Source organism: Microtus oregoni, unplaced genomic scaffold (genome assembly GCF_018167655.1).
Source record: "Microtus oregoni isolate MIOR12 unplaced genomic scaffold, Mior012 000032F_ref0000030, whole genome shotgun sequence".
In the NCBI taxonomy this organism is placed as follows: domain Eukaryota; kingdom Metazoa; phylum Chordata; class Mammalia; order Rodentia; family Cricetidae; genus Microtus; species Microtus oregoni.
Window position 1 is genome coordinate 13,515,824 of NW_024543091.1, and position 17,475 is coordinate 13,533,298.

The 17,475-nt window shown below is 42.0% G+C and overlaps 1 protein-coding gene across 3 annotated transcripts in view; it reads left to right on the forward strand.

Annotated features, from left to right (window-relative positions):
- The window catches only part of Unc13c (unc-13 homolog C), a 457,501-nt gene that overhangs the window by 344,686 nt on the left and 95,340 nt on the right, over positions 1 to 17,475 (forward strand). For all 3 annotated transcript variants that reach the window (XM_041679506.1, XM_041679508.1, XM_041679507.1), the window contains 4 exons: positions 1,451 to 1,577; positions 8,032 to 8,128; positions 9,258 to 9,401; positions 15,944 to 16,021. In XM_041679506.1, coding sequence (XP_041535440.1) covers positions 1,451 to 1,577; positions 8,032 to 8,128; positions 9,258 to 9,401; positions 15,944 to 16,021 — 446 coding nt within the window. The remainder of the gene's footprint in view (positions 1 to 1,450; positions 1,578 to 8,031; positions 8,129 to 9,257; positions 9,402 to 15,943; positions 16,022 to 17,475) is intronic.

Here is a 17,475-nt window from a genome sequence, read left to right on the forward strand (position 1 = left end):
TTTTTTTCTTTATTAACAATCTAATTACTTCAACCTACATTTTTATTATTTATCAAAGAATGCAAAGCATGGGGCATTTCTGTAAATATGCAAAGCCCTCAGCTTCACTGTGAGTCCCAGATTCCCAAAGGGATTTCTCAGAAGCTGCTTTCATCCTGAAGAAAACCAGTGATATTTAGGATTTGGTTGTGCTCATTGTTATTGCCAGATTTGGCCAACAGGTTTATATTAGTGAGACAGAACAGAGTAAAACATATTCCAGGGCTGGGGAAGTGCTTGGTTAGTAAAAACTTGCTGTGCAGGCAGGAGACATGAGTCTAGATCCCCAGAACCTAGGTAAAAAGCCAGAAATACTACTGAGAGTCTGCAATCCCAGCCCCGGGGAAGCAGAGGAGGGGCCCTGTTTCTCCCTGGTCAGTCAAACCAAATCAGTAAGCTCCAGGCTCAGTAAGAGAACTTGTCTCAATAAAAATAAAAAATGCAACTAAAGAAGACATTGACTTTTACCTCTTCCTTCCTCACATGAATACACATACATACACACATGGACACATATGTGCACACATCTACATAAACACAAATATACAAAACACATACACTCAGCAACATTCTATATGTCTCTTCTACCCAGCTCCATATGCCTCGATCCTGTAAACAGCCTTAGGCTACCTTCTTTAAGTCACATATTAGAAAATCCCTCCAAGGAAATAAAAATATATGACTTAGAAGTTAAATATGTTTTTCTATCCTCAACCATCTTAATTCCTTAAGTGTTAAAATTAGGTTGAGATGTGACTGCCCATGCACATAACACACATGTCCCATGTTAATCGGTAATTATGGCTTCTACTTTAAGTCATATTTGATTCCTTAGAATGCAATTCTTCCTGTCACTGTGTATTTGGCTAAAAGCAAAGTAATGGGAGCCTTCAGATAAATGAAAATTTTACTATGTTGTTAATCTTTCTCCGTCAAAATTCTCTTCTGTTTCCAGTTGAGACAGAATACTCAAACCATTTCATAGTGTATCACTTGGCCATTCTTGTAGGATCCAGGATTATTTTATCTTGTTTTTTAATCTGTGTGTATCTGTATGTGGGTATGTGCACATGAGTGTTTTTGCCCTCAGAGACCAGAAAACAGTGTAGGTTCCCCTGGAATTAGAATTACATGCAGTTGTGAGCCACCCAACATGGATACTGTGACCCAAACTCCAGAGCACAGACCTCTCTAAGAGCAACAAACATTCTTAACCACTGAACTATCTTTCTTGTCTCTTCAGGATTATTTTCCCATGCTGCAGAATGTTAGGTCTCCCTTCAGCAACACACTATGCCTGGAATATACAATTTTCTTCTTTATAGAAATGCCGATAACAAAGGTCAATTGGAACCCAGTGGCATTGTCTGCAAGCCACACTTTATTAATTGTGTGATTTTATCTGTTACAGAACATGAGAAGCAGCGGTTATGCAAGAGCACCGATTATATGAATTTGCATTTCAAAGTGAAATGGTTTTATAATGAGTATGTGCGAGAACTTCCTGCCTTCAAGGATGCTGTTCCGGAATATTCCTTGTAAGTAGTGATTTTTCACTCTCTCGCTTTGTCCCGAATTCACAGTGTTGCAAAATTACAGCTGAGTGGTAAAGACCAAGAGCTCTTTCACACGCTTCTCCTTTGAATGTAGACGTTTCTGTCATAAAACTCCTGTGGGAAGATTGGCGCATCTCTGAGGCCGTGAAGATGCTGATGCATATTTCAGTAGTTAGACATTCAAGGAGAAAGAAACACCAATGGGCTCTGGTTTAGATGGTGAAATTATTTTCTGTAAAAGTGCCAGACTGCATAGTCCTGGGGAGATGGCTCAGCACTCTAAACATTTGCCACACAAGCTTGAGGGAGGACCAGTGATTGACTTCCCAGAAGCCCACACAAAATGTCAGGTGGGCGTGGGCTGCCCTGTCAGAGGATAGAGACAGGGACACCCCTAGAACGAGCTGACTACCAAGACTAAGCATATCAGTAAGCTCTGGGTTTGATTGAGAGAGTCTGCTTCAGTGACAAAGGTGGAAAAGTGAAGGAGGACGATTCCCAACAACAACCATTGACTTCCACATGCATGCTCAGACAGGTGCGTGAGCACGTGCACACACACAGGCACACTCAAGCAGGTGCATGAGCACCTACACACACATGTAAAACCATGCATATACACGTATGCACAGCCATGGACCCCCACATGTATGCTCAAATAGCTGCATGAGCACCCACATACACATATAAAACCATGCACATACACATACGCACAGCACACACAGAGAGAAAGTAAAAAAGACAAAAAGTTAGAATGCTTTCTCTGGCTTTTAGATAACCAGACTTTAATTTTAATACAAGTTAGAACTGTCTTTGAAATTCATGTATCTGGAATAGAAACCATGATTTACCAATGAAATTTTCCTCTTATGAGTTCTTTTCCATCTTAGTTTCTTTTCTCTTGGCTGTGATGGAAGACCTTACAGAAACAATGTAAGGGAGGCTGTTGATTGTGGCTCACAGTTCTGCGTTATACTCTATCACAGGAGGAAAGTCCCAGAGGCGGGCACTGGAGGCATCTGTCCCATCATAGCCACAGTCAAGAAGTAAATGAACACTGTACATAGCTCACTTCCTCCACTGTCTATAGTTCAGGGCCCCAGCCCCGGTGATGGAATCTCCCACAGCTGTGGGTCTTCAAATCTCAATTCACTGAATGAAGATGCTCCCTCAGAGGCACCCTACAGGCCCAAGATGATTCTAGACCTTAGTAGATTGATAGTTGAGATTAACTGTCAGCGTGTCTGTCAAACACATTTGTAGTCACACAGCCACAGAGAGTATTCTGAATTTAATATGCGTCAAAACTCCATTTAATTCTGGTCAAAGGGGTCTTCCAGTCTATAGAAGATTAGTGTGTGAGTTAAAGACTTCTCCCCAAAGAAGCATATTATTCAGGCAATAATGATTGTCACAAAATTTAAAATAATCACAACATCTTGAATTTTGCAGGCAAATAGATGGAACTAGAAGACATCATATTAAGTGAGGTAACCCAGACCCAGAAAGACAATTATCACATGTACTCACTCATAAGTGGTTTTTAAACATAAAGCAAAGAAAACCAGCCTACAAATCACAATCTCAGAGAACCTAGACAACAATGTGAACCCTAAAAGAGACATACATAGATCTAATCTACATGGGAAGTAGAAAAAGACAAGATCTCCTGAGTAAATTGGGAGCATGGAGACCTTGGGAGAGAGTTAAAGGGGAGGGGAAAGTCAGGGAGGGGAGCAGTTAAAAATGTAGAGCTCAATAAAAATCAATAAAAAAGATATAATAAAGCAAAGCAAAATGAAACAAGCTAATTTAAAGAGCATAAACAATTCATAAGAAGGGTGTTACTGCATTTGAAGGACTGACATCTCCAGATGGAGTATCATCTATGGTAGGCTTTAAAAACTCAATCAGGTCAGCTCTCTCTCTCTCTCTCTCTCTCTCTCTCTCTCTCTCTCTCTCACACACACACACACACACACACACACACACACACACACACACACACCAAAAATAAATAAATAAATAAAACAGGAAAGTGCTGATACGGAAATGAAGGCTGAGAACTTGGACTCCGTGGGTTCTGACACATTGATACTTTCGCTCTTCTGGTGAGGTGCAAGGTATTTTTCCCAGAGAAGTAGGAAGTGGTAACAGAAAAGCGGCTTTCAACTAGACTGATACAAATAGATGCCGTGAGGCCACACCAGTCAGTAGGCGTCATGGGAACCGGAAGCAACAGGGAGTGCGGACAGGGCAGAGATTTAGGAGTTAATGAGCAGTGTAATCACGGGATACTAAGAGCTCAGTGTAGTCTCCTCAGAGGGGAACATGAGATGGAACAGCCTGGTGACACAAGTCAACAGTCTACACCGTGAAGGATGCGTGGGAGGATGTAGGTCAGAGGATGTGCTGGGGAGGTGGCTCAGCAGTCACAGCATTTGCTTCTCACATGTTAGGAATGGCATTCCAAGGACCCATGTAAGTGCCACGTGGGCACAGAGGGCTACCTGTAAATACAGCCATTAGGAATCGGAAAGGGAGGATCCCTACAGCAAGTATCCTGGTTGGACTAGGCAAGCCAGTGAGCTCTGGGATCATTGAGAGACTCTGTCACAATGAATTTGGTGAGATCAACGATGGAAGACACCCGGATCTATATCCAGCCTCTATACGCACATGAGAAACAGAACAAGATAGAACTTCTAGAAAATTGCTAAGAACTGATTTTATGTGTTCTGACTCTAAATTTCATAAGTGTGCTGGGTAATGTATCTTTATTAATGGTTTAATTTCGCATCCAAAGCAGTGGGGTTTCTATGACATTTATACAGGCTTTGTTCCTATTCAGTTATATATGCTAATTGGCTTGGATTAACTTTTCCACAAGATATGCTTATGTCAAAGCATGTATCAATAAACATGTATATTTTATAAGAGTTAATAGTAAAATGAAATAATACCATGTATTTTGTCATAAATAAAGAGCCTACTATATAAAAAAATTAAAAACAAAATACCATATAAAATGACATGCTATATCGTAAAAGCTTACTATTATACAGAGCAATTGAAATGAGAGCAGGAAGGGTTAAAGACACATGGAAGAAAAATTCTGAAGAAAGAATTTATAGAATTTGTGCAACTGAAAACACATGAGAAAAAAATGAACACAAAAAGAGTTGGACATGAAGTAAATGCACATAAAGCAGTTGCTGGCATCTTGAATGAGCATAGGAAAGTAAAACAGAGGGGCTGTCTGCCAGACATCTGCTTCGGGCTGTCTAGACTTATTACATTAAGCTAAAATCACACTCATGCTTGCTGAACGCCAGCTAAAAATGTGAGCAAGATTAAACAGAGTCAGAGAGCAACCAAGGCAGCTGGGACTGAAGGATTGGTATCCTTGAGGAGGGAGAAGCATACAGAAGACAGTCTGTACACAGAAGACGGTCAGCACACAGCAGAGAGTCTGCACAGAGCAGACGGCCTGCACACAATAGCAGCAGATGGTCTGCACACAGAAGACGACAGTCTGCACGCAGTAGCTGCATTCCATGGTCCACATTCATGTCTGCAGACCAACTGGCAGTTCTGCAGACTTGGAGATCAAACACATGGCCAGTGGTTCAGAGTGTAGAGCAATCTCCCCAGAGAGAAGCAAACCCTGATGTCCAGGATCAAGAAGGCTCGTTATTCAGATAGGGTGAAAATCCCAGGAAAAGGGAAGCACAAGAAAGTGAACACAAAGACTCCACGAGTATGTTCCCCAGAAGTCGGAAATTTATTGTTTTCCTCCATACCTCTCTACCTATTCACTGGGGCAAGGTCTTTCAGTTGATTCCAGTGTTCACCTCAAAGACTGGATGAAGTCAACTTGTCAGCTTACTCCAAAGACCCCCTTCCACCTTCTAAGTGCTGTGACAAAGAGTATAAGATGTGCTGCCCACTCTGGGGATCTGAATTACTTCCCACTAGTAATCTACATAAGTGTGAAGACTGAAAAGAAAACCATCAAGTAGAAAGTAGGCACCAAGACTTTGTTAACTAGGTAGAGTCTTCAGTAGCCCCGCTGTGCAAATGAAACAGCAGGAATAAGAGGACCAGACTTCTGGCGGGAGGGAGGGCAAAGGGGTGCATTGTAAACTGCCCTGGCTCTCGGTGGGATCTGGAGGGCTCTGTCCTTTAAATAAGAACAAACATGAAAAGAGCAGCTCAGGAGCCAGCCTTGTCCAAAGGGAGCTGTTCCCCCAAGTGCCCTCTCTAAGGGAAAATTTAACCCTCCCTGGAGTATGTGATCAATAAAAAGTCCGCATGGGACAGGAGAGATAGCCCACCAGTTAGAAGCACTGGCTGCTCTTGAGAAGGATCTGGGTTAAGTTCCCAGATGGTTCACAGCCCTCTGTGACTCCAGTTCCAGAAGATCTGATGCCCTCTTCTGACTCCCAGAAACACCAGGCATGCATGCTGTACACAGTCAGGAGAACAAACTCTCTCTCTCTCTCTCTCTCTCTCTCACACACACACACACACACACACACACACGTACAAAGTTCTTAAAGGGAAAGAAATAATCCCTCATAGGCAGCAATGTTGTGTTCAAAAAACAAAATTAGGAGCTATCTCACCCCAGAGGACCCAAATATCTAGAACCCAGGAGAAAACACAAATGTTAATATTATCAATTATCAACTTTGGTTTATGATTTAAAATATTGGAGGATTTTAACAGAAAATTTTAATTTCTAAGAATGAATTCGAAATTATAGAACTGAGGTAAAACAAGCTATAACAGATAAGATTAACAATAAGCTATATAAAGCATAAAAGGCACAAAACCAGCTTAAACGTAGATTTAGAGGGAGTGTCTGTATATAAAGAGAGAGTATAAAAACAATAAATTATAACCCCCAAATGGCAAAAGGTACGGGAAACAGTGTGTACAATTAAGGTACCAAAACCTGAGTCCTGGAAAATGAGAAAACGGGAGAAATGGTACAATTAGTTACAAAAATAACTACTACAGGGGGCTGGAGAGATGGCTCAGTGGTTAAGAGCACTAGGTGCTCTTCTAGAGGTCCTGAGTTCAATTCCCAGCAACCACATGGTGGCTCACAACCATCTGTAATGAGATCTGGCACTGTATCCTGGACAGTGTATATATAATAAAAAATAAAAAAAATAAAATAAAATAACTACTACATTAAAAATAGAAGAAAATTGCTGGGTTTTTTGTTTAGTTTGAGACAGGGTTTACCTGTGTAGCCCTGGCTGTTCTGAAACTCACTGTGTAGACCAGGCTGGCCTCAAACTCAGAGATCTGCCTGACTCTTCCTCTCAATTGCTGGGATGAAAGGCATGCACCACCATGCCCAGCTAAAATCTATCTTAATCCGATAAAATAAACCCTAAAACAAACAAATAAAACAGTGTGAAAACAGCTAAGGGGTGTGGGGTCATAGTCAGCAGTCAAGAGCACTCAAAATAAGAGTGAACATGAGAAGAACAGCCCAGGAGCCAGCCTTTCCGAGGCTGTCCACACTACTCTCACGGCGTACCAGCCTTCAGTTCTTGACACCCACATCAGGTGGCTCAAATACTTGTAACTCCAGCTTCAGAGGATCCAATGCCCTCTCTGGACTCCCAAGCACTGCATTCACATGCACAAAGACACACATAATTAAGATATTCTAAAATCTTTTTTTTAAGAAGGAAATGACTAAAGAGGTATGATGTGGATCAGCAACGTTTCCAGAGCTTCTCACTGGGAAAAGGCCTAGACTTACCTAGTAATGGGTGAGGTTGAAGGCAAATGTTAAAAGCTGGGGGACAACACTATGGGTTACCAAGGCTTATTTAAAAGGTACAGTTTTAGAAGAGTGGAACAGATGTACCAAAAGGACAAAGTAGGTTGGAGATGTGCCCATACATGTCACTGCCTGATCAATGGACTTTTTGATACACAGTGCTAGAATAACTGGGCATCTTCGTGAATAAGAGGGGGGCCTTGAAACTTACCTCAAACTAGTCACGAAAACCAAAGCAGGTAGATCATAGGGTTATTAAAAAAATTGAAGGTAAAGCAGATTGCCTACAGATTTATGGGTCTACATAGCTCAGTGGAAAGGAATTATGGGATGGTGGGGTAGTATATCTCAAGGCTCAGCACAGGAAGTCTACAGTCAACAGAAATTGGAATCTTGAATAGAAGGGACTTTCCCGGTGGGTTTTGGGAACTAAGCATACTTGAGGCAGCGTAGGGGTACAAAGAAAGAGAGATTCAAGGTGAGGAAGACACATTTGGTGATGTATAACTCTCGATAGAGGATCAAAACTGAAAGAAGTTTCTGATCCTGAATCATCCTCATACAGAGCAGCACAACTGTTCATCACAGTTGATGTCCTGGGAGGTAACATGTTTATTTTTTTTTTCGTAGGTGGTTTGAGCCTTTTGTCATGCAGTGGCTAGATGAAAATGAAGATGTGTCCATGGAGTTCCTTCATGGAGCACTGGGAAGAGACAAAAAAGATGGAGTAAGTCCAGGCAGGGCCAGGATTCATTTACCTTTCTCACTCTGAGCAAGTAGGAAATTGCGGGGCTCATTGTTTTTAGTTTCGTTTCATTTTAATTCCTCAGTGTCCTAAACAGATTTAACACTATTTCAAAGGGTTGGAGGAACTGATTGAGTAAAAAGGAAACCAAGAAAAATCAATCACTCTTTTGGCCCGAGATTCTTCTTTATTGTCTAAGTCTGACTCTACCAGGTCCCCTGGCTCATCCAAAACCTCTGTTTTCATGGAAGACTCTGAAATTAAGGTAGGAGGGATGAGGAAAACACTCAACATTAACCTCTGCTCTCTAAATGCATGTACAAAATGCACAGTACACAAAGAGCCATGGCTTTAGCAGAAGAAAATACATTCCTTTAATGGACCTCAACAAAGCCCTTAGACTAATTTATAGCAATCTTTCACATGGTATTGGAAATCTTAGAGATGGTCTGCTATGATGATTTCTTCTTCCCTAAAATGACTGTGCTACCGGGGATCTGTGAGGACCAGCACTGATGGTTTTGTTTGAATTTGCTCTTGAGAGTGGTATCATATAACCCAGGCTGTTAGCCAAAGCTGATCTCGGACTCCTGATCCTTCTGCCTTAGACTCTCAAGTGCTCGTCTTACAGGTATCACCACGACGCCTCGCCAAACCTGATTGTTAAGGAAAAGATAGAGCAAGTCTGTGCAATCTAGACCAGCAGGTCAAAGAGGTCAGAAAACCTGTCTATGGACAACAATAATAATAATAGTGACTCTACCAAGTGTGGGAATCTTCTACCCATAACAACATAAATCATTAGAACATGTCCTTTCATAAATTAAAAATGATTTTCGTTGAGCTTTTACCCCATTCCCCTAAGCCTAAGCTTGTTTGTAAAACTGTCTGCTTCTTCCATCTCCAAACCATTGCCCTATGGTTTGGTTCCAAAGGGGCTATAAGAGTTCATCTCTCAAGTTTGCAGGCTGCTGATTATGGGGAGGGCTCATCCTCAGTGACCTTCAACCCCAACTCGGGGACCAGGTATGGGAGGATCTCTGTTTAGAAATGTAGCGACGCCCCTTTCCCTCCCTCCCTTACTCAGTCAGTCTTTCTTCTTGCCCCTCAGTTCCAGCAGACATCGGAACACGCCCTCTTCTCTTGTTCAGTGATTGATGTCTTCGCTCAGCTTAACCAGAGCTTTGAGATCATTAAGAAACTGGAATGCCCCAATCCTGAAGCCTTGTCCCACTTAATGCGAAGGTTTGCAAAGGTAGGTGGCGTCGGGCGTGCTTCTCTGGGACAAGCTAACCTAGACATCTCTGCTTTGTCAGAGGGCTAGAATTTGATGTCATTTGGAATGCACGCCTCCCATTTAGATTTTGAAACAGGGGAGATGCATCACACTTAAAAATTTGGGTACATGACTACACACTTCTGTGTGTGAGGGAACACTGGCCAGGTTCTGGGCAGGTGAGGTGACACCAGATGCTCCTCTGAGAGGCGCTCTCTGGTGATTACTGCAGTTACTCACCCGGCTGCTGCTCTGAGGGCGCTATCATGAAGAGCATAATCTGTGCTAGCATCCTTGAACATCAGAAATAGCTTTTCTTGCAGTTGGAAGATTAACAGTTCAGGGTCCTTGTATCCATGCATTTGGTTTCTTCTGAGGCCTTGTAGTTTGCAGAAGGCTACCTTTCCAACATGCCTTCATAGGGACTGTGTTCTGAGCATTCTGGGGTGTGTGCGTATGTGTGTGTGTGTCTTACAAAGAAACCTGCCAATTGCATTATAGTGTCCACCATAGAAGTATCATTTTAACTTAATTGCCTTTACTGCCTTTTTAAGGTCTTACCTCTAAACAAACTGAAGACATTCCATCTGAATATTTGTCACATTTTAGGCTCCTAGTGATTAGATCTTTTGACTGTCAAGTTTTGAGAAAATCACTTAGCTCACAGCAGATGGGAACACTGAGCACGTACCTGCTCTTACTACAAACATGGCGTGTCTATAACTTCATTTGTCATTACCCCCAGCAAACTGTGGATGGGAGGCTCAGCTCTGCCCTGTTATTGGCCCTGCCTCTCAGAAGAAGGTTTACATTTTCTTCTAATTAGTGAGGATGTCTTCTAGCAGATAATATCTTCTTACACCGTGTCGAAACAGATCACCTTGTGGTAACAATTGCTTCTGTAAGCTCCATGGTTCACGGAGAGTTACTTCTGGGTCATGGAACACAAGACAGCTTAGGTGACCCTGGAGAGACCTCGTCACTGTTGTATGACTCAAGAGCTTCTGTCTAAGAGGGCTGACAAGGGAGAGCAGGGGTCTGAAGGCTCGAAGAGCTAACTGAGAAAATCAGCTGTACAATGTGAAAAGATATGAGAGAAAGCCAAAATGGCGGGCCTGTCATGGCCAACAGCTAGCATTCCAAGAAGGATTCCAGGCAAACTGTCAGCCAAATTCTATTACAGTATTTATCCACTATGAAATGCATTAAACTCATCTTTGTTAATTAAGATGACTCAGAAAACTCTTTGCTTGTTAAAATACTAGCTGAGAGTGATTTATTTGGGTCATTCCTAGAGAGGATTTTCCTGATGATTTTAATTTCTTAATATGGTAAAAAATCTGTAGAATTATCCCTAAAATTCCCAAAGCCCTTTCTTAACTAAATATTAGATAGTTGTCCCTCAAAAGAACAGGGTGTGATCACTAGGAAGATTGTGTAGGGGAAGACTCATAGGGAAAGAAAGATCATGGAGGAGTGAAGAGCTGGGGCCCCAACTCCCACTTCACCCCCAGCAGCTCTGACTTTCCTGCACTTCTCAAGGCGACCCAATATGAGACAGGTGGAGAGCCACAAAAGAGGTTTGAAAAGAATATACATAGGAAAACATGTTGCCTAATCTAGATGAAAAGTAATAGCATCTTACACGTATCACTGAGAAACACGAATTATGTTGGCATAATAAAATTTTCAATTAAATATAGCATTTTTAATCCCTGGAAAATTGGGCATCCTAGTGATGACAAGTTCTTATTGCACGTACTATTTCCTGGAAATATAGCAATTAATAATTGGCATTGAAAAAGAAATTCTATTTTTGATGATTATTTGGAAACCGTGTAACTCTTTGTAACTCTCATGGAGACTGACAGGGAAAAAAATAAAGGGCTGAAAGAATGAATTCAATACATGACTGCGAAAGTAAAACCCATTCGAATCCATTACCAGCATCAGCCTCTTAATCCACAGCTTGCATCTTGAGTAAAAGAGATAATAAAGAATGAGAGTTGGCACGTCTTGCAATAATAACAGACTATCTGATTTTTGTTTTATTTCATTCCAACATCAGGTGTGGCCTTTGGTCCTGAAGACCTGCCCTTCTTGGTTCCTTGAATCAAACTATACTGAAATCACAATGCCTTAAAATACTTTAAATAGTGCTTTAAAATACTTCTGATAAGAGATGGTAATAATATCCCCACACATCTCAGAAGATTTAACAATCTAAAATGAGTTTCACAGGAGTGATTCCCCTTACTAAAGTGTGCACCCAGCTTTCCTAGGTAGTGAAAGAATCTGCACGTTTCAGGATGTTGACGCAGAGAGGCACCAAGTCTGTAAGCGTTTGTAAACTTGATACATCTGAACTAGATATTGATGTGACCATCCTACTGCTTTGAAGAGCAGGTAATTAAATTTTTTAAAGAAATATGGGGGTTGGAGCTTTGGCTCAGCGGCTAAGATCACTGGCTTCCTTTACAGAGGACCCAGATTCAAGTCCCAGTGGTCATGTGGTGGCTCATAACCTCCTATAACTGGTTCTAGCGAATCTAATACCTCCTTTCTGTGGGTATTGCACACATAAACATTCGTACATAGAGGTATACAGCCATAAACAATAGATAAATAAATTTATAAAATTGTTTAAAGACATGTGAAATAATTATCCCTAAAATTACTTAAAAACAACACCTCCTCTTTGGTCCCTGGTGAACACTGAGGTGTTTGACAGATGTTGGAGTTCTGGAATATGAGACATGCATATTGTTCTTCTTCATGTTCTGAAACCTAATCCTAACTTAAAAAATAATAATGACAATTCATCAAGAATAATGGCATATTAATCATTTTATGCATGGTACATCACCTCTCTCCCTAAAACCCCATGAGGTACAGACTGCTGCCCTCCTGTGGATTTTTTTTTATGATGGCATAGGATGAAAGGATGTGGGACTGAGATGAAACACCCCAGTAGTAATGTTCTGGACTGATACTTCCAACTATTGGCCATCCTTCCATCTCACCCCAATGTGATCTGATACCTACCCATTGTTGAGTTGGAGACTAGAGTCTCATTTACTGTTTTTACTCTTAAGATAAAGCCTAATCATCTATGGCAGAGTAAATGGGAGAAATATCATAAGCAGAATGTATTAAAATAGACCGAGGACACAGACCTGGCGTCCCTCTTCTGCAGCGGCTGAACTGATATAAGAATCTCCCTCTCCTCAGAGAGTTTGTCAGCACTTGAAATGTGATTGAGGGGCTTGGAGAAGACTGCCAAGTTGATAATTGCTGAGAAAGCATTAGAACCTAAATTCTGATTCCCAGTATAGCTGGAGAAAGTCGGGCAAGGGGGCATGTACCTGTAATCCCAGCGCTGGACATCCAGAGACAGCATGGTCCAGAGTGTTCAATCTAGTTGAGGAGAGCAATCGAGGAAATTTTGCCATGTCAATCTCTGTTTTACACACACACACACACACGAATAAAGAAAGCATCTGAACCAGTATTTCTGACTTACAGATCCTAAGATCAATGCACTAGATAAGCCTACCAGGTAGGCTGACCCGATACTAGCTTAGGAAATCAGAGTACTTTGCTGACGTTGATGGCCAGCCCCTTCCATATGCCAGCAGGGGCAGTGTGTCACATCAGAACTTTCCCAGGCCAGAGGACATTCCTGTCATCCTGATTGGTCCTTTAAATGTCACAGACTCCTGCTTCACTGCCGCAATCCCGTTAGGACTCGATGTTTTTAAGTCTGGAGTTCTTTGACCAGCTGTCCTTCTGGGGCATTAATCGCTCACCGTCTGTTACCACTTCTTTATATAAACTGTATTCGATTATGAGCAGGATGCAGACATTCACCAAGAGGTTGCCCCCATGAGTGCACCTTCGCCACCTTCTCTCCATCCCTGCCCCATCCCCTTGACTATTACTGATTCTATAGCACAGAATGCTTTAAAGGTAAAACCACACCTAGAAACACCTGTGTGAGCCTTGCTAAGGATTCCTTTCCCAAACAGCTTTTCTCTGAATAGTGGCCTCTACCCTGCAGGCCACCAGTTCCTCAAGACCATGATTCTGAAGTTTTGCCATGCAACTTACTCAGCGGAAGGTGGTTTGTTGAAAACAGAGGCTTCTGGAGACAGCTCCAGAGATGCTGACTGCACAGGATCCAAGGCAGGCTATGAGAATTTGCATCTCCCCATTTGCAAGCAATGCTGATGACAGTTCCCAGAGCCACACTCAGATAAGCAATGATTTAGAAGACATGTCCTAAACAACCGCTAATTTGAAGTTTTTTTTAAAAAAATGACCAGATTTGGTTTAGTTTAGTGAATAAATTAGAATGGAATTGGAGTTGGCCCTCAAATGTACACTGAAGCTCTTCACTCAGATGTATTGATGCTGTAGTACCGAATCCCCAGGGCTGCTACAGCAGCACTGTAGAGCGCCATAGGTATACATATGGTCTCTAACCACACCCAGCATGGCCATGCCTTTCGTCATCCACAGCCCACCCGTGTTTTGACTGTTACCATCAGCAAGCTAGTGAATGTGAGGGTCAGGAGCAGTTTTCTCCAATCGGGCAGACACAAGGTTTTCTCTGAAGCAGATCATAGTAGCACAGCATGGGAGATTCGTACAGAACAATTCTAGACAGCCATGCCTTCCTTCTCCAGAAAAAACAAGTTAAAGCCACCTAGCAGATATCTAAATTTTTAAATGACACTGAACCGTGCAGGGTGTTTTTCCATCCACATCTCACCCCCAGCATTTTATGTCTGAGATACAGCAGGCAAGGACATGAGGACTATGGCTTATGGGCATGAGTTTGGGGGGCAGGGTATGATCATTGCCACAGTCTGCACTGCCGGTAAGAAACTGTGCATTGAGAGTTGCGCTCATAAGCACAGATGAGCGAAGACTCCCTGGCAATCCCACAGTTGTTCAGCACGGCGTCTAGAGGGAAATAGGAACAGCTTCTCTTGGAAGAGACTTCTGTCTTAATCAGCCGTCTGTTTCCGTGGATTTATTGATCTACTGCTTAATGAGATCTTCTGGTTTTTGAGGCCAAATTTCTATTTAAACTGAGTCTCATTATCTCAGTACCATGCACTTCTGTAGAGCGTCAATCTCCTGTCGACACATTATCCCTAATTCTTGCTGCTTATTGCGAACTTAAAAGTCAGTAAAACAAGTTTATAGTCAAATTTGGTGGATTCAGTCTGTGGGCTAAATATTTTCCCCTGAGCTTAACTCTTGAGAATATTGCTCCCAGTGCATTGTGAACCACTGGGGGGGGGGCGGAAGGTATTTATATGTATGTGTATCTGTGTGTTGGTGTGGGTGCATATGAATGTGAATGCAGGAGCTTGCAGATGTCATAAGAGGGGTGGGGGTGGGGTCAGATCCCTGATAACTATAGTTAGAGAGTAGCCTGATGGGAGTGTTCAGAATGGAACCTGGGTCCTGTGGATCAGTGCAAGCTTGTACCTCCTGGGACATCAGCCCAAATATATTTTTAAAAGAGATGATTTGGGTCTTTGATTATTCTACAAGTAAATGACGTACTTCAATCATTACTGTGACGTCATCCTTTTTAAGAAGATGGCATCCACAGTTGACATGTTACTTCTACTTGAATGTAAAAGCCGAAGAAGGCAAACTCCATGGTGTATCTTCACACAATTATAATATATTTAATTAACACGGTTCATTTTTTCTCTCTTCTCCATAATTAACAGAAGCAGGGGTTACAAGTAGTTTTAGAAAGAAAAGAAGAAAATATCAAATTTGGGTACAAAAGAGAAGTAAGTCAGCAACATTTTTAGCAAATGATGTGCTAAATATAAATACCAGTAAATAAACGATGCATTGCTGCATAACAGTAAGCAGACACACACACAGAGAAGGAAAGAGTGAAATACCAAAATCTGAGTTTTCACACTTTAATAGTAGCGTGAGAGAGCATCCAGTGTGATTTCTTATTGTTGAAGAGAATCGCTGTTGAATGGCCGTGTAAGAATGTCTCACCTCTCTTGTAAACGAGGTACCGAGGAATGGTGGAGAAAGGGGAGAAAATGGCCACTGCAAATAACCTGAACATGATAGACATGGGGTGATGAAAGGGGGGTAGAAGCCTAAGAGAGCACTCTAAGGTGGCAGTCTCCAGAGAGAAAGGAGGGGAGACGTGAGATATCATGAGACATTAAGTCCCTAAGATGGGAGGAGATTGCCACATGACAGCCCGTGCATCTTCTGAGCGACTTTAGGAAATAACTCTGTGATAGAATGGGTTATGCTCTGATAAATTGGATCTGTGTGGCGTGTGTGAAGTGCCTTTCAGAACGCTGGCAAACTCATACACATGCAATGATTTGTGATTCCTCCTTGGACATAGATATGGGTTGAGCCCTCCTATGGTTCTCTTTAGCATGGATATTATTGTCTCTGTGAGATGGTGTGTTTAACTCCATTTACTGACATGCATTGTGTAATATTTTCCTTCTCAGACCATCAATAAGGTTCTGGTCCAGTATGCGGCCATTGTATCGAGTGACTTCAGTTCATACTGCGATAAGGAGGCCGTGGTAAGTAGAACCCCCTGCTTGTGAGTGTCCCTAAGTCGAGGCTTGCACTTTCTGACACCAGCTAAGTAAGAGAGATCATCAATATCTGTTTGTTCAGGGAGAACAAGAGCTAGGGATCTCAGGGCACTGCCTACAAACCTCTCCAGTTATTGTGAGCAGGTATTCGTGCAGGATTGGAGAGAAGCCCACTGCTCGCAGAGTTACGGTTTTCTAGGTTGTCAGAAATGAGATGATAAACCATGGAAAATACACACACTCTTAAAGTACTGGCGCTGAGAACAAGGGAGTTCAGAACTACAGTATTGACATCAACCACTGTTGCCTTGTTACCAACCCTAAAATAAGTATAATTTAGCCTTGATTTTCAAATCAATTGAGAAGGGGAGTAAATATACAGGGCACTGATGCTTCTCCCATGAATTATCTATATCTCCCTGTTTTGCGATGATCCAGGAAATACAACTTACTCAGCAAAAGGCATAAAGAAAGTCGAGATGAACTGAAGCTGTTTGGAATGTAATCAGAGCGAGCTGGTGATGGAAAGGGAAAGGTGTTCTTACTTCTATCCTTAGTAGTCAGAGAAATGTGTGGCCAACACTGAATTTTTAAAAAGAGTAACACTGAGACACATGCACAGATTTTCAAGAGCAAGCTTCCCCCCCCCTTCCAAAAATAGAAATAAAAGTGGAAACCAGTCCATGCTGGTCTGCAAGGCTGAAGGGGAACGATGAGCAGGGCAACAACCCCGCTCACCCCGGCTGACAGCTCATAAAGACAAGTCAGGGCGGTGATGCTGGAAGATTCCAGCAGACGCCTCTTTCCCTTCTGTTATTATGCTGCCCAGAAATTTGATTATAACTCTCAGACTATCTCAGTGCCGATTTCCAGCCACCTTTGGCTCCAGCCCTCTAGCAGGCAGAATATTTACTCGATAGAAGCATATATTTTCATTTAAAGGTGAAGAGATGATGCACGCCTCCAGCGCTATTCTGCAAATCAGAAGGGTGTGCTGTAGTTTCAGCAAATACTCTATTGCTGTTAAGATGGCAAGATGCGGATTTGGAAAGTTGGCTGTAAAATGACTGATTTCAGTTAGCCCCTTAAAGCCTGGGCAGTCTTCCACTTCACATGCTAATATTCCAAATCCTAGGGAAAGCCCTCAGACAATTATAAGTCAATACTGTATTATTTTATGTTATTCATATTGGAGTTGTATTTTTCAGAGTCACTTTTTTTTCAGTATTTTTTTATTTGTGTGCGTGCACATGCTAAGTAAATAAAAAACAAAATTTTCAAAAAGACATGACCATAACATTTGATGTGTCAGGGATCAGAATTAAAGTTCACACTTAAAAAAAAAATGTTCAGGCCGGGCGGTGGTGGCACACGCCTTTAATCCCAGCACTCAGGAGGCAGAGGCAGGCGGATCTCTGTGAGTTCGAGACCAGCCTGCT